Here is a 21261-nt window from a genome sequence, read left to right on the forward strand (position 1 = left end):
TTAAAAATAGCCTGAAAGCCTGACATAAATAACAAATGGATGCCCAAAAGAAACAATACAGATAAAGGGTAAAAAAACAATACGAGTACATGTACAACTCTATTGCTCTTCTTTCAAAATTGTTTTCAAATCATCAGCTCGTTAGAAGGAAATTTGCAAATGATAATAAAGATCTTTTCCCAAACCTTGATTCAGCTGTTGTTAAAAGAGCATTTTTTAGGCGATCATGGATATTCTCCAATTTGATCATAGTATTAAAATTGTTTTGGAACATATTCAAGACGCAACACTAAGGACAAACATATAAACAACTGAATTTCAAAGTTGAAGTGATGCACAAGAAATACGGACAGCTTCTTCACCTTGATAGCAACATGGAGATCCCTAAGAATGGAAGCATAATGACCAACCCATAGTTCACAAAAGTATCAGCATCTTCAATTTGTTCCATCTTATTATGCAAACTTCTCCATATACTTCTTAAAGCCCCATATTCATCCTGCATTCCACATCGTTTACCCTTACTTAGCAATGCTTATCAATGATTCTACTTTTATTTGTTCATTCATTTTATTTTTCTTTTGAGTGTGGAAGTTATAAGATAGAAATAAAGTTACCCTTGTGCTTGGTTCACTAAAATGATCCGGATTATCTGAAGAAATCAATGTCCTTTCATTGTGCTGCGACACTTGATGTAATTCAGGTTCACCCCTGTTGTAGTCCTTTCTTGAGACAATCTTGTAAGCAGAATCGGTATGAACTGTTTCCATTACCGAGCCAAAGAAGTTCGTTACAGGAACCTAGAAAGAACAGAAAGGGATAAATTAGTAACTATTCTACAGGAACAGACAACAAATTGGTGAAAATTAGAAGTGAAGCATGAATGCTACTATGATTTTGTTAGACCACCCATCATACACACTTATGCTAGGAGGGGTAGTCTGGGAAATTCACATACCTAGAGTAAATGGAGTCGGGTGACGTATTTGGTGTTATATAAATATAGTTATATACTACTTTTGTATGTTCTGGGACATAGATTATGTTTTGATATTAAACTTGCTGGAGAGTGACTCCTCGAAAGGCCAATGTATGTTGTTCTCAGTAAATCAAGGTGCTAAACTCTCAGTAGAGTGCTGTTACATTGATATCAGAGCGTTCATCCTGGTTAAATTTGAGAAGATGCAGCCGAAGAAACATGAGGAGAAAGGAAAGGATTCCGACCAGATGTGACTGATGTTCAGAAGGGATCGGATGTGTCCATGAAGGAACTGGCAGAGAAGGTTAATTTGATGATGCAGCAAATGGATGAGCAATCGGTTGAGAATTAGAAAAGCATAGAGTTGATGTTCCATAACTTTGAGGACCAGAGGAGTGCAAGGAAACTCGCAGGGCAATCGCAGGGCAATCTCTGCCTTATCTCGGGGAGCCTCAATTCAAAGTATGGAGGAAATAATTACCCACCCAAAACTGAAGTACCCAGAAGGATTTGGGGAGTCTCTAGTGGAGAACATGAATGACGAAGGAGGACAACGTGTGAAAACAGAGGAAGGGTATGCCAATTGGAGTAGGTTTAGGTGGGTAGAGATGCCGATGTTTGACAGCTGTCAACCTGACTCTTGGATATTCAGGGCAGAAAGGTATTTTCATATTTATCAGCTTTCAAATTCGGAAAAGATTATGGTGGCTTCCATCAGTTTTACAGGCGCAGCCTTACATTGGTATCAATGGGCGGATAACCACCAAACGTTTGAATATTGGAAGGATCTGAAGCTCCGGCTACTTTACTGATTTCGACCAACACAGGAAGGTTCCCTATGCGCACGTTTCTTAGCCGTCAAGCAAGAAACAGTCACCGACTTCCATTAGCGTTTTGAGGCTCTATCCGCCCTGTTACCTCACCTCTCTGACAAAGTACTTGAAAGCACTTTCCTGAACGGGTTAGATGCAGAGATCAGGGCTGAAGTTGTTTGCTTTGAGCTGGTTGGATCGGGCCAGATCATGCAAGCAGCCCAGAGAGTTGAAGATAAAAAGGCAGCGCAGAAAAATAGAATGGGCCCATACAAATACACTAAAGCCTTTCAGCCCATCCAATTAGGCCTAGAAAATCCAGGTGTCATGCCAGCCAAGGCCATTGAGGCAGTGCCCATCCGTTCCATCACCCTGCCAAACGCAATTCAGTCAGTGTGAAAAGACACTCCAATTAAACCTTTGTCGAACTCCGAACTACAAGCACGAAAACCGAAAGGTCTATGTTACCGTTGCAACGAGATGTACATCGTGGGACACCCTTGCAAAGGTAAAGAGATGCTGCTACTCATGGTGGACAACGAGATGCTAGAAGAGATTGATGACATGACCATGGATACTGTTCCATCAAAGGAGGAAACAACAGAAGTTGCAAAACTATCTCTTAATACTGTGGTGGGTACCCTAACCCCGACACCCTGAAGGTTGAAAGAAAAATCGAAATGGAAGAAGTGAAGTTGTGGGTAGCTTCGCAGTCCACAAGAACCACAACTTCATAGCTCCTCGGATAGTAGAAAATTTGAAATTACCACTAACCGATACCACCAAATACGAGGTAATCATGGGAACGAGTTTGACAGTGCGCAGAAAAGGGATATATAAAAATGTGGTGGTCTCGCTAGAGACATCACTATTGAGGAAGACTTCTTACCATTAGAACTTAGAGGGGTCGATCTGATCCTTGGAATGCAATGGCTAAGAACATTGGGTGTGACGGAGGTTGGTTCAAAAAATCTAACCCTGTCCATTGAGGTGGGCGGAAAGCGGATAATCATCAAAGGAGACCCTATTCTCTTGAGGAAAGAAATAATGCTTAAAAAGATGCAAAGGACTTGGGATAAAACCGATCGGGTCTATTTTGTGGTGTTGCGTGCAATCATGGCGGAGATGCAAACAGAAGAGGGTAAAAGGGAAACCACTAGCTTTACTATGTGGGGTAGCCGATACAAGGATTAATTGAGCATTTCAGGGAAAACTTTTGAATCGTCTGACCGATTACGCCACACAGAGAAGCTGACCACCAAATCGTTCTCAAGGATGATCGGGAAATAGTGGACCAACGACTCTATCACCATTCATCATATCAGAAAGAAGAAATTAAGAGGCTAGTAACAGAAATGCTTCACGCAGGGATCATAAGGCCTAGCCATGGACCCTATGCTAGTCCGGTCCTTATGTTTAAGAAGAAAGACTGGAGTTGGCGATTCTGTGTTACAAAGGATTGAATGAGTTAACTGTGTCAAATAAGTACCCCATTCCAGTCATCAAAGAACTGTTGGATGAGCAGTTTGGGCCAAAGATCTTCACCAAGCTAGATCTTTGTTCAAGCTAGCACCAAATACGTTTTCACGAAGTAGATATTCCAAAAATGGTGTTTCGTACTTATGATGGGCACTACAAGTTTCTAGTCATGTCGTTTGGACTCAAGAATGCTCCAGCTACCTTCCAATTGCTAATGAACGAGGTTTTTATATATTTCCTAATGAAACTTTTCCTAATCTTTGTTGATGACATCCTTATCTACAGCACAGATTTAAAATCTCATCTCAATCTCTTGACCCTAGTTTCTAAACTTTTGCGAAGCAATTCACTATATGCAAATTTCAAGAAGTGTCGTTTTGCTCATAGTCGTCTAGAATACTTAGGCCATTGGGTGTTGGCAAAAGGAGTTGAACCCAATCTAGAAAAGGTACGGGCAATATTGGAATGGCACCAACCCACCAAAGTTCAAGAATTACAAAGTTTCCTTGAGCTGACTAGCTCGGTTTATAGTAGGTTATGGACAGATAGCACAACGATTACATCGAATGATGGGAACGGATGCTTTTGTTTGGTCGGAGGAGTCTGTCGAAGCATTCGTGCAATTGAAGTGGGTCATGGTAACATTACTTGAATTAGCTTTGCCTGATTTTTCCATCACTTTCATTGTTGAGACTGATGCATGGGGTAGTAGTGGTTTTAACTCGAGGGCAGAGGCCCATTGCCTTTTTCAGCAAGGTTCTCTCTCTGCACACACAAGCGAAATCTGCTTATGAGAGGGAGCTTATTGCTATTGTAATAGTTGTCCAACATTGGCGTTCTTATCTATTGGGACGACGATTTATGGTAAGAACCGACCAGCAATCTTTAAAACATATCGTTGAGCGAACAGTGATCCAACTGGAGTATCATATTTGGGTATCCAAGCTTCTCGACTATGATTTTGAAGTGCAACGCAAACCTGACGCTTAGAATAATGTTGCCAATGCCTTATCATGCATGCGACCACATGTGTATTTAGCAAATTTGACAGCACTAGCCATTCTCAATGTGGATGTCATCTGTGATGAGGTTACATCCAACGTCTATCTCCGGCAAATAAGGAAAGATTTGGAGGTCATTTCGGATCGTGACCCAGGCTTCTCAATGGTTCAAGGCAATTTTCTATACAAAGACAAACTAGTCCTATCTGCCCATTCCTCCCTGATTCCCACAATCCTTCACACGTATTTTAGAGGTCATTCTGGTTATCTGAGAACGTACAAGAGGATATCTAGCAAATTGTACTGGCGGGTATGAAAACTCTGATTAAGCAATATGTATCAGGATGTGATACGTGCCAAAGGAACAAAGCTAGCACTTAAGCAACCGTCGTCCTGCTACAACCCCTGCCTGTTCCAGATCGGATTTTGGAGGATTTCTCCATGGATTTTATCGAGAAACTGCCACGTTCACAAGGGTGTGACAGCATCTTGGTGATATTTGACCGACTGAGTAAGTATGCCAGGTTCTTACCCTGGAGTCACCCTCATATAGCAAAAACAGTGGCCTAGTTGTTCGCTAAGGAAGTTGTACATGACTTCGGGTTTCCCAAATCTATTGGCCCATACCGAAAGTATTTATCAGTAAATTTTGGGGTGAAATGTTTCACTAACAGGGAACTCAGCTACGGAGAAGCACGACTTATCACCCACAGATGGATGGATATACAGAAATCGTGAATAAGAGTGTGGAGACGTATTTGCGTTGCTTATGTGGTGAAAAACCAAAGAAATGGATGGAATGGGTGGATTGGGTCGAGCACTAGTATAACACTTCCTATCATGCCATTTTAAAATCCACTTCCTACCAAGTTGTGTTTGGCCAACCACACCAGCCCTCACTTTTTATGGAAGCCAAAAAACTTCCAATGCCACCCTTGATGAACAATTGCTAGAACAAGACAAGGTGCCACATGAGCTAAAGTATCACCTAGAGAGGGCTTAAGAACGAATGAAACAATACGCTGACCGCCACCGCCGTGAAGAGTATATCGTGGATGATTGGGTGTATTTAAAATTAAAACCTTACCGACTGCATACAGTGGCGCGGCAGTATAGCGAGAAATTATCCCCTAAATATTTTGGACCCTACCAGATTGAAGAAAAGATCGGGTCCGTAGCTTATCGTCTCGCATTACCATCAACAGCAGCTATCCATTCTGTATTTCATGTCTCTCAACTAAAACAAGCTCTCAGTAGCACAACTCTTATTGAATCTTTGCCCCCTTCCTTTACCGATGACTTTGAATGGGAAGCCATACTGGAAGTGATAACTTGTAGAAATACAATTTATTATGGCCTTTTAAGTAGAATAATGAAGCCTTAACGTGAGAAAAAAGGAAGAAAACGCGTAGCAAAATAGACAAAATAGGATAATTACGCGTTACAAGCATCAAAAGAGTAAAACACTTGTTTATCACGATTTTCTTTTCATGTCTTAATGCAGGTTTTTAAGCGAAAGAAAGAGTAGTAGCGACGCGAAAAGCTTCAGGCGAATAGAGCATACGTCAACTAGGCGACAAGAGGAAGGATGCTAGGCGATCTACATTGCTAGAAGACAAAAATGGATGGCGTGGATGTCAGAAAAGGACGAAAAGACGTCTACGGCAACATGCAGCAATGTCATAGAATTAATGACATCCATACTATGTTAAGTCCCATCGGCCCTCGCCTATAAATACAAGGCTATCTCCTCCAAACAAATTGCGTGAAATTTGTGGAGAACAAGCCTAACTTTATCTCTTACCTTTCTTCTCCACTTTAGCTGAGAACTTAGAGGAGAGTCGAGAGAAGTCCAAACCCCATTTTCCCCCTCAGTTGTAATCGGCAAAAATAGAGCCAATGAGCATAAGAAATTGTGTTCAGAGGCTCGACTCATTTCTTGTAACTTTCATCTGTATTTTCTATTTATTTGTGTTTGTAATCTGAACCTCATGGCCAAAAGGTATAAAGTTTTCTGTATGAATGCAAAACATTACTATTTCCACGCACCCATTTCTTTACCTTTCCATGATATTTGTTCTTTGTAATCATGATAAAATGCAAAGTATAAACAGTTAGTCGAGAATTTGGATGATGGTATTATCTATCTTGCTTAGTTAGGTGTTGTACTCAATACATCATTCAATTCGAAAGAAATAATGAAATATTGGGCATTGTCACTAGAAAGAGTAATGACCTTTTCCTCACTAAACAAGCGGTGAAGAAAGTGTAGAGATCAATCTTGTCACTAAATTCCTCTTTAACATACATATCAGAAATGTGAGTGTGTGGCGATAAGACATCGAAAGGTTGCTTGCCTTAATAGATGATGAGTTATAGATAATGCAATCAAAATAGATTAGATATAAATCATATGGTAATTTGGAGTATTTTCATCCCGAAAGGCAAGCAAGATGGCGAAGATGCCAAGAGGAGGCTCGTCCTGAATTTGAAATTAACAAATGATTTGTATCGCCTCAATCTAATATTTAACTTTGTAACTCATCAAAACTGCATAGACATTTCTTCCTCCATCTCGCCTAAATGAGTTCACATCACGTATAACCACCACATCCACATCTATCTTGTTCCCCTTGCACGTAGTACAGTTAGACTTAGAATAGTCTATACTATGAATATATCAATACTATACAATCACTGCATGAAATTAACATACGCGTTAAACCATGAGTAGTATACATTCCCTGTATTCAACCCTGGTTTACCCAGGAAACTTCTCTTTTTGCTTACACTTAGGCAAGAGAGAAGAAAACTTGTATACAATTGACAAATCCTTAGACTTAAGCAACGCATAAGTAGGCGCCATCCCCTAGTCTAGTCGCATACTTAGAACCTAAATTCAATATCCATTATAGCAGAAAACTCATTGCACATAATGAAACATGCAGGAAGATATAACAGCTTATTGCTACAATGACCATACACACGAGTGGGAGTTGCGGGTTCAGTTGAAGGGACTCCACTTGGGAAAGTTTAGAGTTGATCAAGGAACAATTTCCTTCTTTCTCCCTTGAGGACAAGGAAGCCTTCATTCACGTGGTATTGTTAGACCACCCATCATGCACACTTATGCTAGGAGGGGTAGTCCGAGAAATTCACATAACTAGAGTTAGTGGGGTTGGGTGACTTATTTGGTGTTATATTTGGGACTTAGGTTATGTTTTGATATTTAACTTGACTGGAGAGTGACTCCCTATCGAAAGGAGCCAGTGTATTTTGTTCTCAGCAAATCAAGGTGCTAAACTGTCAATAGAGGGTTGTTAACAGATTTCAATAACTTTTGAGAATCAAGACATTCAGATATTTTAAGCTTGGTCTCAAAAAGAAATCAAGTCGCATCAGAGGAATGTTAAAAGTCAGACAAACATTAGATGTGTTCTTGCATATAAAAATTTGAGTTTTCCTGTCAACTAAACTAGACTTGTTTATAGTGCACCACCCGTTGCATTGACTTTAATAAGAGTTTCAAAAATGTCTTGGCTTAACTAAAATGCTCAAGTGATTGTTCTATCTTAGTCCCATCTTTCAAAAATGTTTACAGCTGTAGTGCTAATATCAATATTAGAATACTATAAAATATCTTTCCTGTCCTTTATTGTCTTTTTACCTTCTCCTAATTTAGGTTAGCCCTTGAAAACTTCTATATGTATCTCTTCAATCAACGAAATATTTGATTCTGATTCTCTCCAATCTTAGCATGGTGCCATGGTTCATGAAATTAAAAAAGTTTTAGTAGTTACCTTGATGATAATTTTTGAACTTACGACACCATCATTTCCTATATATATATATATATATATTTATGAACACATACATACACACACATATTGGTAAAAGTATTACTAGATATTATCGAGGACCAAAATCGTCATTTAGTTAGAAGAGAACAGGCACTTCAAAAGTTGCTGAGGACCAAAACATTTGTTAAAATCAACCATATGACTTATACGTGGTAAAATAATGTAGTGACATATTATTCATGACCATAAAGCAGCATATCGAGAATGAGAATAAAATACTTTGGATGGAAAATTCATACCTCCTCCAATCTACGTTGGTATAGATCAGTTCTATAATATGCAGTTGACATCAACAAACTTGGATTATATGAACTGAAAAGACTGCAAATTTACACCAAAAGGGATCAAAAACCTCCACACAGGTAAATTGGTTTGAACAATGATAACTTTTTTCCTTCTTTTTTTTTAAACAAGAACAGAGATAGCAGTAAATCAAATACACAGTAAAATTTGTATATTTCTAGATGAAAGAACATGAGTTAGTACGTTTCTAATTCAAAGGAAACCGTGGTGCATAAACCTCTTTACGATACATTTCCATAATCAATCCATTTGAGGTATAAAAATTTTACCGCGAACCTACCTCTAGACTCCAAAATCCAAAGGCCATACCCTCGTGCCATTTGTTGCCAGTAACACATGATTTTTCAGTTGGCTCAAATTCATCTTTCAACTCATTTTCTTCTTTCCTTCAAACTCTTTACAGTAATGTGCCAACCATTTCTACTTCAATTCAATATTTCACCACCAAAACCTGAATTTTGGCTCCAACACCAGACAGTTTTTGAAAATTGACAGGCCATAAGTCATCCACCCAAATGATTTCTCAAAATTTAGGGTTATTTTCAAATATAGAAAAATGAACCAAAATATTGACAAAATATGGCAAAATCTATCTACGATGGACTGCAATAGACCTGTAGACTACTAATTGTGTTTATATGATAGACATAGATAGTAGTCTATATGATAGACATAGATAGTAGACTACATTTGTATTTATATGATAGATATAGATAATAGTCTATTTGTGTATATCTCGATCCATCACAGATGGATTGTGATCTTTTTTAAAAGGGGACAAGCCTCTTTATTAATGAAAATCTGAAAGTACAAGAGATGTATAAAATATAAGAAAAACAAAATAAAAAAAATAAAAAAAAAACAAAGAAACCATGGGATCAGGGGACACAATCGGACCTCAACTAGATTGACGTCCCCTTAGCATCCCCATCATATCATATCCACGAAAAGGAAACAATAGTACAAAGGTACATCAATAGCAAGGCCAAAACAACAGGAGTACAAGAGTAGTAAATCTGCCAAAAATGTAAAACCTGATCCAACTAAGGAAGTGAAAAACTTATTACAAGATTGATCAAAAACAGCTCTAAAACCACTGGGCAAAGGCCAGTAGGAAGAAAACCACCTCTTTCAACTTCTAGCAAGCTTGAGATATAAAGGCCAACCAATTCACGGACAAATCCTGAATAGAGTAGTCAATAAACTCCTTGTTGAGCATGCACCAAGTAGCAGCATTCCTTTTTGCTATATCCAATCGTTCAGACCAGTGCATTACCTTCCCACGGAAGATCCTTTGATTGCACTCAAACCATATATCCGAGAGCAAGGCTTTAGACATATTACCCCATATTAATCTCGGCCCTCCTTCAAAGACGAACCCAGGAGAATCTGTTTAATATTGGAGTTGAAAGAGCCATCAAAAGCCCAATCAACACCAAATAAAGAAAGCAAATTTTCCCAACATTTAACTTGAGTATGGGCAAGTGAATAAAGGCTGCAAGTCTTCCCCTTCTTCTAGACATAAAGAGCACGCCGAGGGCATGAGACAACTATTAAGGAGTTCCCTTTGCATAACCAAGGAGCCAACTATCACAAAATTTGAATGGTGAAGGAACCAACTATTACATAACCGAGGAGCCAACCGTTAGAATTGGAATTACTCAAAACATCATCTAATTCTGTTACTCTTTACTCAGCAGCCAACTATTACAAAATCTGAATGGTGAAGGGCCCCAAATTACTGCTCCTGCCTCCAACAACAAGGGGAAATGATCAGAAAAGGTGCTTGTCAAGAGACTCTAGTATTGTCAAACACATCACCCCATTCTTTATTAATAAAGAATCGGTCCCATAAAGATCTGGAAACCGTGTTGCCCTCCCTAGAACATGTGTATGTTCCATTTTGAAGAGGAATTTTATGAGGTTTGCCAAGACAATGAACTTATTAAAATTCCACATACCTCGTGTGTTTCTCTGGAACGGAAAACGTTCATGTCCCCAACAGGTAATGTTAATATCTCCTCCCATGCACCATGCCTCAACACAATAATCCGAGAGGGATAATAGTTTCAACCGACGAATCTCCTTTCTCAGTAATCGCAAGGGCCATCGATGTTGGTGATCCAACAAGTCTTTTTGCATGTTGTGGAGCATTTTATTGATAGAGAGTACCCTCCTCTAAGAGTTTCACGGAAGTTACCTTGCTCATATCCCACTAGACAATATCCCTCCAGATAAACCAATTGATTCCACATAATCCTATCCGATTTCCTTGGAACTCCAAAGGGATTTTACCAAGACAGCATCAAAACTCTCCATCTTAGATTCCTGAATTAGAACCATATCCAGCTGGAACTTTTGGAGGATATCTCTTGGGCTAATCATTTAGACAAATCCTTTAGTCCCCTTTGTACTCCAAGACACAATCTTCATTTGTGAGCAGGCTGCTAATGGCAAATAAAATAAATTTCAGTGGGCAATATGATCAAACCAGAGACTGCAGTCATTGACAATAGAAACCAAATGATCCAACAAATCTGAGAACTTTAGTGGAGAAGACCAGGGAGCACCGTTTAATGTGTTGTTTGGATCAGATTCTACTGCAAACAAAGAGTTAAGATCCATGTAATTAACTTCTTCAGCAATCTTTAAATCTTGGACACCTATTTGACCTTCAAATTCCTCACTACTGACACTGAATGGCGAGTCAATATCAGCTTCTTTCTCCTTTTCATCAGAACCAGCCAAGTGACATGGTGAGCCTCTCAAGAAAATTGTCTTTGAATTAGAAACAGGGAAACTTGTATGGTTGAATAATTTAGGTGATTGGGGAACGCTGACTGACCTATTTTTGCAGGTAGGAGCTTGGACAAGAGTGCTGCAAGCTTCCAGGAGGACCGGATTGTCTTCAGAAATCAAAGGCCTGATTGAAGGCGGCCGCTTCTCTTGAGCTTTGATTGAACAAACTCCAAGAGACTCGGATTTTACAAGTGCAGTCCAAGCGTTATTGAAGGTCTTCTTTCTAATGAAATGCTTCAAAAAGAATTTTGAAGAGTTGGAATTCTTTTTAGATTGGCTATCGGGTGTTGACGGAGAAGAAAAGGAACATTAACTTTATTTTTCTGCAGATTGAGTGGAGCATTGACCGGAGAGAGAACAAGAGCGGCAACTATTGGTGAGAGACCAGGGGTATTTTGATCCATTAATGGTAAATTGGCACCGTTATTTTTTATCATCGATATTAATGGCAGATGACTTTGTACTCCCTTCCTTTGTCTTTTCACCAACCAAAATTTTAAAAGAAGGATTAGCTGGCGGGGTACCAAGGACCAATGAATTAATGACACAGTTATCTTCTATTGACTTCTCTCTCTTCCTTGAATGCGAGTTTTCACATTCTTAGCAGATTCATTGCATTTCCGGTCGTACTGCCAGCCTCTGCCTTCTCCTCCAGCACTGGTGAGGAAGCTTGAATGTGATTCAAGGCTTCAAACGGATTTCTTGAAAAGGAAGAAGCTGTTTTGGTGGATTTAAAGACATCATGTTCTGGAGGGAAGAACGAAACGTCAACATCTTCATCTTCAAAAGCTTGCCTAACCAAGGGTTTTCGAAATCTTTAACAACAAGACCTCTGTAAGGACCTAGATAGGAAAATAGTGGATTATTAGTAGAAAATGAAGATGGTTATTTGTGGGGGCATATTAGTAAATAGTTAGTAAGTTAGTTAGGTCTTTTTGTTATAAATAGTAGGAGGGGGATTGGGAAGAGGTGTGAAGACTTCTGTAAGATTTCCTTGCAAGGGAACCTTGGAAGAGTCTAGCCCTCTCAAAAAGGCTAGGGTTACTTTGTTTCTTGTTCTTATGATCTTCTAGTATATATTTCAAATATTTCACATTTGATTGTTTAAGTGTTCTAGAGTTCATCCTTTGTTCTTGAGATAATCCTTGTTAGGAGGGATCCTAACGACCTCCTTTGCAAATTCTTGGGGAATCCAAAGACTCAACATCACCAAAATTCAAGAAAATGTTACCTCTATTAAAATCTGTAATTACAATAGTTGTAGGTATAAATCCACAGCTGTTTAACTTGGATTCTTAATTCACTGCAATTGATCTGATTAAGCGTTTCAGCGGCAACGTTTTCCAACCCCCCAATACTCTCGAATGACTTCGAAGGTTTTTCTACGCTAGAAGTCAAAAGGAGGGTTTCTAATTCCCAGCCATCCTCCAAAGCCTTTCATTACTAATGGCCGGTTGTCTTTATATCTATCCCATTTTTCGAACTTAAGGTCGAACAGCCCCATCTCCCTGGTTCATTAAAGAAGTCTTCAACTGAGTCTTGGTCTAGACATAAGAGTGTTTTCGTCGAATAGTGGGTTGATGATAATTCTTGTTTGAAAATAGATTTACAGCTTTTTCCAAATCTCTCTTCAATCATCAAACGCAAAGAGCCTCGTAATAATCCAAAGATGTTCAAACTTTGCTTGAATAACCTCTGAATTTTTTATCATACTGGCTCTGTTTTGCTGTCTTCAAAACAGAGGAAGCCTGAGAGCATTCTCCTTCATCTTTGGTGACAAACTAAAAGTCAACTTCAATGACACTCTGATTTTCCTTCTTTTTGCCATGAGCTAAGTTACCCTCCGATTCAACCTTACCTAGCTTGTACTCTTAGTCTGTGTTGGATGATGAGTCGGGGCAATTTTACATGAGTACCATTTTATGTACTCTGCTTTTGAAAGAAAACTCTCCAGCATTTTGTGAAAGGCCATCCACCCCTATTTGTCATCTCCTAAGCACACTCAGATGTTGGAGTGTCCACTTGACATTGGCCAACATAGCACCCATCCATTTTTTGCCCAGAACTTCGACAACCTCAGTCTTCCTCGGTCTAACTCCCATGATTCTGAAAGAAACAATCTTCCGGACCTCTTAATAACTATGATAATGCTTCCAAGAACCATCTCAGTTGTGCTTCAGATAAGGATAAAATTCTTTGAGCTTCCACATCTTCAACATAGAAGCTATCATCTTCTGACCAAATGCAATAATACCACTGAAGAACTTTGTAGCTTACCACTTCCATTGCAATTGCACCTCAGGCTGCTCTCTAACGACAGTCCTTTGTGTGATTTCACTCACCAAAAAGTTAGTAAAGTAAAAATGTCTTTACGTTCGCCAATGAACTTAAGGGGGTGGTATGTTTGTTGGTCATCATCAGTAATCTGAGGGAGGTGGTCTGAACGGCAGTAATTGAAGACCTTTGTCTGCCAGAGGAGGAGGCAGAGACGAAGGGATGGATGATGGAGGAGAAAAGAGAGAGAACTTACCTTTATTTTTAATTTGCAGATAGATTGTAATATTTTGTTATATTTGTAAATATTTTCAAAAGTTTTGTTATTTAAAAAAGTTCCTCAAAATTTAATCTTTTGTCCATTTTTAATTTCTATTTCGGAATTTTTTATACCAGCTCCCTTTAGTTCCCCCAAGGAATTCTTCCTCCCCTCTTCCCCTGTTACATCTTACATGTGATTAGTAAACCATGACAACCATGTCATTTTCTTCCCCATTTCCTTTCCACATAATGTTCCTCACAGCATCAAATAGTGGAAGTAATGGAAACTCTCTATCACTGATGGATCTGCATCAACTTTCATTTCGATCTAATTGCTTACACACAAATACCTAAGCCTCCCCTCAATTGCAGAGGAGAAGAACAAATACCTCATAATGTAAGGATGAAAATAAAAAGTTGATTCTCATGCAAATACAAGACACCATTAGACTTTCTTAACTTTTGGCACAATTAGGACCTTGAGATGATAATGATTCAAATCAAATTAGTGAGAGGTGATAAGATCCAACTAACCTGATTAATGAAGTATTATCGTACATATTTAATCTCTCAAAGAAGGCTAGTGTGTAATAGGTGAAACGGTCAACTACAGAAACACCAACCTATTGATTAAGAAGAAGATAAAAGTAAATACAACTTGTTGAAACAACAATATATAGTAAAAACAAAACCTGGGAGTTATGCAATATATAAAATGATACGAGGAACACTTACATCAGGGTCCAAGTGATGTGAATATGAGTTCTCTCCTTTCTTGCTACTTCCAATGGCTAAAACACCTGGGGAATGAAGCTGCATAAAGTAAGAAACTCTACTTCAGTACTGAATTTTTATAGCTCTATGTCCACGGTCCACAAAGTTGGTTAGACACCCCATCCCTCAAATATTTTCATTCTTACTTAAAAACTCGGTCATCTCTTCGATCAAATTTATAAACCATGCTACAATGTTTGCTTTCCTTGTGAGCTTTTAACTTCCTTAGTTGATCCAATTTATTCATTCACAGACAGCTTAATTCCACAATAAGGAAAATGCAGAGAGGAGAAAATGGTTTGCAGAAGAAGGCTAAACTTGGAAGTAAAATTGGCAATATGCACAAAAAAAAAAGTCAAGAATGAAACTCTCAAATTATTTTTATGCTCTTACCTCTCAATTTTTTTTGACAAATTTCTGGGGGTTGATCATGAAGTCACCAAACCACAAACTTGCACAAATAAGGGAGGTGGCCCAAGTCAATTATGAATCCCAATCTTTAGGTTGGATTGGATTAAGGGTCCACATCATTCATCCTTAAAATACTTAAGAGAGTTTGGTTCATGAGTTTGTGTAACCTAAATTTGAGAAGCAATTTTGTTTAGCTTATGTTTATATTATGCAAAGACCAGAATTACAAAAGCCTAGTTTCTATAACCAATATCTGGTTAGTTAATTGGCAAAAATTAGTATATAGTTTAGAGATAATTTTCACAAATCTAGATTAATATATAGTTTGGTTCTATAGACCACAAAATTAGCATTTAGCAGTTAAGATCCAGGATAAACAAAAGTAACTGTTAGAATTTGTGGGCTTGGGCTGTGTTGAAAGCCCATGGGTTCTTTGTAACTAATTTTTCTTTCCTTTTTTATCTTGGCTCATGTTGCCTTTTTTATCTTCCCCTTTGTATCTTTTGTGATTACGAGAAAATAATAAGAAAACGATACAGCGGTTTTTCTCCCTGCACTAGGGTTTCCACGTAAATTTGTGTGTTAGTTTTTGTCATTATTTTCAATAGTAACAACCAAATGTTAGTTCAACCCTCTAATCTTACCTTCAAATCTAACTTGTCTACCAAACCCACTAACAGAATTGAGAGAATAGGAAGTTACTGCAAACCTGATTGAAGAGAGTAGCAGCTTGGCAAGTATCAACCATTATTAGCAGCTCCTTGAATCTATCAGTACAATATTGCCACCGAAGTTAATGTCAGCAAGGTGGTGTATATTAACTAAGAAAATAAAAATTCATTGTACAGAAGAAAAAAAAATTAGTTTCCAATAAATCTGCAGAACGGATGGCTTTTGATGGTTATTCAGAATTGTTATTTTTTAACCAATATTCATGTATTTACACTAATCACAAGAGACAACCCTCCAAATCAACTTAGATTGATATTTGAGAAGCCGATCTGTTTGGTGGATTGTAATGGAATTGGTTGGTAATGTAATGTAATCCAAAACTCATGTTTAAATTGGGTGTTTTTGGCCCGATTTGTAATACTAAACTCATTTTGTTCCCCTAGTTTTCAATCTAACCCTCTTTTCTACTATTTTCACGCTTCAAGATTCCATTTATATTTCACCCTCGATTTTTCACACATCCCAACACTCCTCAAATTCCCAATAATCTGGTTATATTCCAGCACCCCAAACAACTTAGAGGAAATTTACAACCTAAGTGACCATGAAAACTAAAACGAATTTCAAAGTAAGCTTATAGTTTGTTAATCATCACTAGGCAAGTCATCTGGATTACTAGAACTTCAGTTAATTGTAACAGTTGCTAATGTTTTTACTATAGTATAAACCAATCTAATCAACATTGGTGATTTATGCTCAAATGAAAAAACATTCCCACCTAAGTTTTTCTTTCATTTGTTTCACAGCATCAGCTAAATCATGACTCTGGAGTTCTTCAGAATCCTGGAACTTCAAAAATTCATCTCCCCCATGTCCTGTCATGTATAGAAGAATGTGGCTTCCTTCGTCACTTAACAAGCGTTTAGATCTTGGAACAGCAGCCTCGTGGCGTCCAGTCAACACCCTTAAGAAATTTTCAACTGTCACCTCATAACCTCGATAATCGACCTAAGTGTAGACAAGACAGAAAATTTTTTCAAGAAATCATGACAGACTGGATGTCCTGAACTATGTATGCTTAACCATATTGAAAGGAGGGGGCGTTCTCTATGATATATGGTGCAGAAAAAACATCGGAATTCTTGAAGAGTAAACTATTTATTATCGAAAAAATCAACAGTGTTATAGAAGATTGGTATGGAGTGTTTGGTACAATTTTGTTCATTTTACCTTTTATATCGAAAATTAATTTTGTATAGACAAAGTGGTGTAGCCCTGCTTTCTATAGAACATTGATTTTATGTTTGGAAAACAACTAATAATCTTTTGAAAAAATAAATCGACGTAATCATATGATCAGTACAGAGCAACGATGTCCTAGAACACAAATACAGAAACAGCAACTTCTATCAGGTATCCAGAGAAGGTAATGGTATTATTTTTAACTAACAATCCCAAATCCCACGGCGATGGTATCGACTTATATTTGATAGCTATATTTGAGAAAACAGGTGCAAATCCGGACAACTTGCAATACCAAGATAATGAATTTGTAAGTCGGGTGCAAATAAAATCCATTAACAAAAATGAACACAGTTAGCAATTATGTGCAAAACAGTCTGTACTCCAACCTCAACATTATCTCCATACAAGTTGATTTTGTGATTTTCATTGTTAAACACTTCTGCAGGGTATTTGTTTCGAGGATTGCAGGCAATGTCATCTGCCAACATTAGTATAATCCTCTCATCAGGTATTCCTAGCCTTTTCACAGTCCTAAAACAAAAATAAAGAAGATATTAATTTAACGAAGGCCTTTTTGCAAAAAAAGGAAAAAATGATGACGGCCTGACTAGATCTTACAAGGAAAATAGATCACCAAAGCTACTGTCTTACCTATACAAGGATAGTGTATTAGCCATGTGCCGATAATTAAACCTGAATGACGACAATCGTTTATCAGGGTCAACAACTTACTGAAACAATCCACAAAAAATATACACCTTAGACAAGAACTGGGCGCAATTTATCTCATATGATTATCTATTCTCCAAAAAGTTATAGCATTGCATATGAAACAAATCTAAAATGTCTTTAAGACCACTAATTTACTGATTTGATCCACTTGGCAGGACTAATTTACTCAAAGGAACACCCATCACGAAGCAACCATCCAAGTAATAGAAAATAAAATTCTGACAATATAAATTAGACAATCTGGAGTATAAACAAGTCGAATAATTAAGAATTCACGAGAAACCCACATACAAAAAAGTTGGAATAGAATTGGACAAACCAGTAGCGAGAGGTACAGACAAGAACTGCCCAGTTATTGGTGTGCATAGCTGTCTCCGAAGGAGAAGCATAAGCCATACAGTTGCCCAAAACACCGAGGCCCAGCAGAATCAGAGGAAACAACATTTTAGAAGTGTAAAATTGGTACATCTCGTAGAACTGCCACAGACAACTTCAATTGGATCAAGACTTAATTCCCCTTATAGAAAACTGAACCGTATTTCCCTAGTTTCACTACATCTCTCGCAAAAAGTGCAGAGACTGTGTTCTGTTGTTGCATCCACAAATCACAATCACTCTCCGTTATTTTGCTCGCCTTCTGGATTTCAATTCTTCGTCGCCGGGAGCGTTGTGGTTGATTTGTACTTGTGGCCTCCATTTGGAGCCCAAATAAAATGTGGCCCACATCTAAAAAAAAGTGAATGAGAAGTGACTTCCACCCTGCTTTGTGAATTAGCCGATTCATTTCTGAAAACCACTCATGCACTTACAACTAAAAGCACTATTTGATGTTTAATGTTATATGCTTTATCCAATACAATAGATACTAGATAAATGATTTTCTGTCCTCCATTTTCGATATTCAACATTAGTTATTAGATTCTTGCTACTCGACGTTGGATGTTCAATATTTGATGTTCTACGTTTTATTTATGTTATATGTATTTGTTATTCATTAATTGATAGTTAAAAACAAAAACAAAAAAAAAAGTAGAAACGTAGAAAAATGAAATAATAAATTCAAAAACAAAACTAAAAAGAAATGAAAAAAATAGTCATAGAAAATGAAAGAAAAAAAGGAAGAAAATAACGGAAAAAATGATGAAAGTTGCAAAACAAATAAAAGAGAATAATATTATACTTTGTGGTAATTTTACAATGTGATCACTTTTCATTGGTTTTTCTTTTCAAAAAGGTACTTATTTTTCAACTACGCCTCTTATTTTAGGTCATTTGCAAATTTCTCGAGCATTGTTGGGGTGTTGTCTTTGGTTTTTCTTTTATTTTTATTTTTTTTCTGTACATATGGCCCATCCCACGACCCACGTAAATGACACACTATTTAGAATGGAATGAAAAATAACTTTTTAATTGTGTTTGCCCATAGTGAAAAAGACTAATTTGAACCTAAGAACCACATGTCCGCCTATGATTGAAGTTCAACTCTCGCTACTTGATGCTCCATGTTTTGTCGTTCAATGCTCATCACTTGATACTCTCACATTGTCCTCCCTATCAATTAATATAAAAGATGAAAAAAATCTATAAAGCGTAAGGGAGATGTGAAAGGAAGACAAATGTGTAAAACACAAAGATACGGGTGCGAAGAAGGATGAAAACTACGCGATTAGATTTTTGAAAAAAATAAAAGAAGTGCAAAACAAAGAAAGAAATTGTTCTTTTGCGGTTAAAGTAGTAATTTCACATAGTATTATGTAAGGAGAATGAATTTTTAAAAAAATAATATCATTTTAATAAATATTGACAATCATATCGGAGAAGAAAAAGATTTGACAAAAAAAAGTATCAAATCGTGAACTTGGTTCATGACTTGCACCCACATGGCACCATATCTCACCCTTCCTGTTACATTAGAGGAAGGAACTTGTGGACCAGGTCCACGACTTTTTGTTTTAGAACTCGTGGACCTAGTCCATGATTTCCATATACAATTTATAAAAATTGTTACCTTATAGGTTTGAAATGTGTCATTGGCTTAGGTTTTTTTTTTTTTTTTTTTTTTGGTTTTTGTCAACATTGTGACTGCCCTATTTTACATATTGGATTCAATTCACTCAAAATATATGGGAAATTGCCAAAAATAGGTTAAAAAAAGAGATTTAAATGAATTTTGGGACAAGTTTTCAAAAGAAAGACTTTTAGGACAATTTGGGTGTGAATAGACAAAAATGCCCTTCATTAAATTTCTATCGCTCTCTATTGATTGTTTCGCCTACCCACGTTCGCTTTCCCTTCTCTTTCGCATAGAACACCTGAAGTAAAAAAAAAAAAAACATCTCCTTTCTTTGGCTTTTCAAATTTCCCGCTCTGCTCTTCGAAGATACTCCGACTGTTCGTCTGTCGTCGGTCCTCCAGTGCATTTCGTCGCTTCTCCTTTTCGAACCTAAGAATCAACTTTGAGCGTGTTCTCTTATTTCAGTGAGTTTTATCTGTAACCCATTTTCAATATATTTGCTTTTTCTTGGCTTGAATCATGACATCGACTTCAACATCGACCGACGGACCCTTCTACAAGATTAATCCTTCCCATCATTTTTATTCCCTAGTAAGCTGTTTGTCTCATTTGGAAAAGACAACACATAATATTAAGGCCAAACTCAAACCCGATCAATTAGCCTTATTTAGGAAAACAAAGTTTGGGCACTTTTTGGACCTAAATATTGTCTTCAATGGGCCACTCATCCACTACTTACTGTTAAGGGAGGTGGAAGATGAAGGAAAGGATTCTATAAGTTTCCTACTAGGGGGCGTTGTTTGTACTTTCGGTAGGAGAGAGTTTAACATCGTAACTGGACTATGGGGTCCTAAAGAGGACTATATTCAGTTGGGTGGGAACAGTCGACTGTTGGAGAAGTTTTTCAAAGACAAGGACTGTGTTTACGTTAGCGACTTAGAAGATATATTTTTGGAATACGAGGGTGATGACGATGATATCGTCAAATTAGCTTTAGTCTACTTTATAGAGATATCTTTGTTGGGAAAAGATAGGCGAACCAAAGTGGACATTGGTTTTTTGAAGATTGCTGATGATTGGAATTCATTTAATAATTATGATTGGGGTCGGATTGTTTTTGTACGCACGCTAAGTGCATTGAAAAGAGCCTTGGACAAGCAATATGCCAAGGGAAAGAAGAAATCAACACAGACAAAAAAATATACTATCAATGGATTTCCGCATGCATTACAGGTATTTGACTTCTTACTTCTTACTTCAAAACTTTAAAAAGATCGTTTAGTTATTTGAAACGATCGTTTAGTTATTTGAAACGATCGTTTAGTTATTTTAAACGATCGTTTAGTTATTTTAAACGATCGTTTAGTTATTTTAACGATCGTTTAGTTCTTTTTAACGATCGTTTAGTTATGTTAAATGATCGTATAGTTGTTTTGAAACGATTGTATAACCACTTGTTTATATATCTATATATATCTTGTGGCACTTTCTAAACTTGTTTGTCAAATGTGGAATAGGTTTGGGCATATGAGTCTATACCAACCATCATTGGATGTGGTGTAGATAAAGTAAACGATCATGCCATACCACGAATGCTGAGGTGGGTGTGCCAACAATCACCAAAGTCCCAAACTATAAGCCAGGT

The 21261-nt window shown here is 37.5% G+C and overlaps 1 protein-coding gene and 1 long non-coding RNA gene across 3 annotated transcripts; one reads left to right on the forward strand and one right to left on the reverse strand.

Moving 5' to 3' along the window:
* Positions 1 to 69: 69 nt before the first annotated feature.
* Positions 70 to 18307, reverse strand: LOC103501015 (GPI-anchor transamidase). 2 transcript variants are annotated; one of them, XM_008464489.3, is made up of 10 exons: positions 17922 to 18307; positions 17522 to 17563; positions 17257 to 17401; positions 16404 to 16633; positions 15663 to 15720; positions 14504 to 14581; positions 14303 to 14391; positions 8371 to 8452; positions 618 to 800; positions 70 to 499 (listed from the first exon to the last, which is right to left on the reverse strand). In XM_008464489.3, exons 1-10 carry the CDS (start codon positions 18068 to 18070, stop codon positions 359 to 361), a joined length of 1197 nt encoding a protein of 398 aa, XP_008462711.1. In that variant the 5' UTR covers positions 18071 to 18307; the 3' UTR covers positions 70 to 358. The 2 variants fall into 2 exon arrangements, with proteins under 2 accessions (XP_008462711.1, XP_008462713.1); XM_008464491.3 differs by having other exon boundaries at positions 17522 to 17601; positions 17922 to 18293.
* On the forward strand, positions 1048 to 6303 carry LOC107991930 (uncharacterized). Its single transcript, XR_001764259.2, has 2 exons — positions 1048 to 1640; positions 5776 to 6303. It is a non-coding gene; the product is annotated as an uncharacterized LOC107991930 (long non-coding RNA).
* Positions 18308 to 21261: the final 2954 nt, after the last annotated feature.

Source organism: Cucumis melo, chromosome 2, assembly GCF_025177605.1.
Source record: "Cucumis melo cultivar AY chromosome 2, USDA_Cmelo_AY_1.0, whole genome shotgun sequence".
NCBI classification, from domain to species: domain Eukaryota; kingdom Viridiplantae; phylum Streptophyta; class Magnoliopsida; order Cucurbitales; family Cucurbitaceae; genus Cucumis; species Cucumis melo.

Excerpts from the sequence above, each read along its gene's own strand:
- LOC103501015 (XM_008464489.3), bottom strand. The coding sequence starts at position 18,070 with ATGTACCAATTTTACACTTCTAAAATGTTGTTTCCTCTGATTCTGCTG. Across the intron at positions 16,634-17,256 it reads TGTATGGAGATAATGTTGAG|GTCGATTATCGAGGTTATGA; the intron begins GTTGGAGTACAG and ends GTCTACACTTAG. Across the intron at positions 14,392-14,503 it reads CACATCACTTGGACCCTGAT|GTTGGTGTTTCTGTAGTTGA; the intron begins GTAAGTGTTCCT and ends CTTAATCAATAG.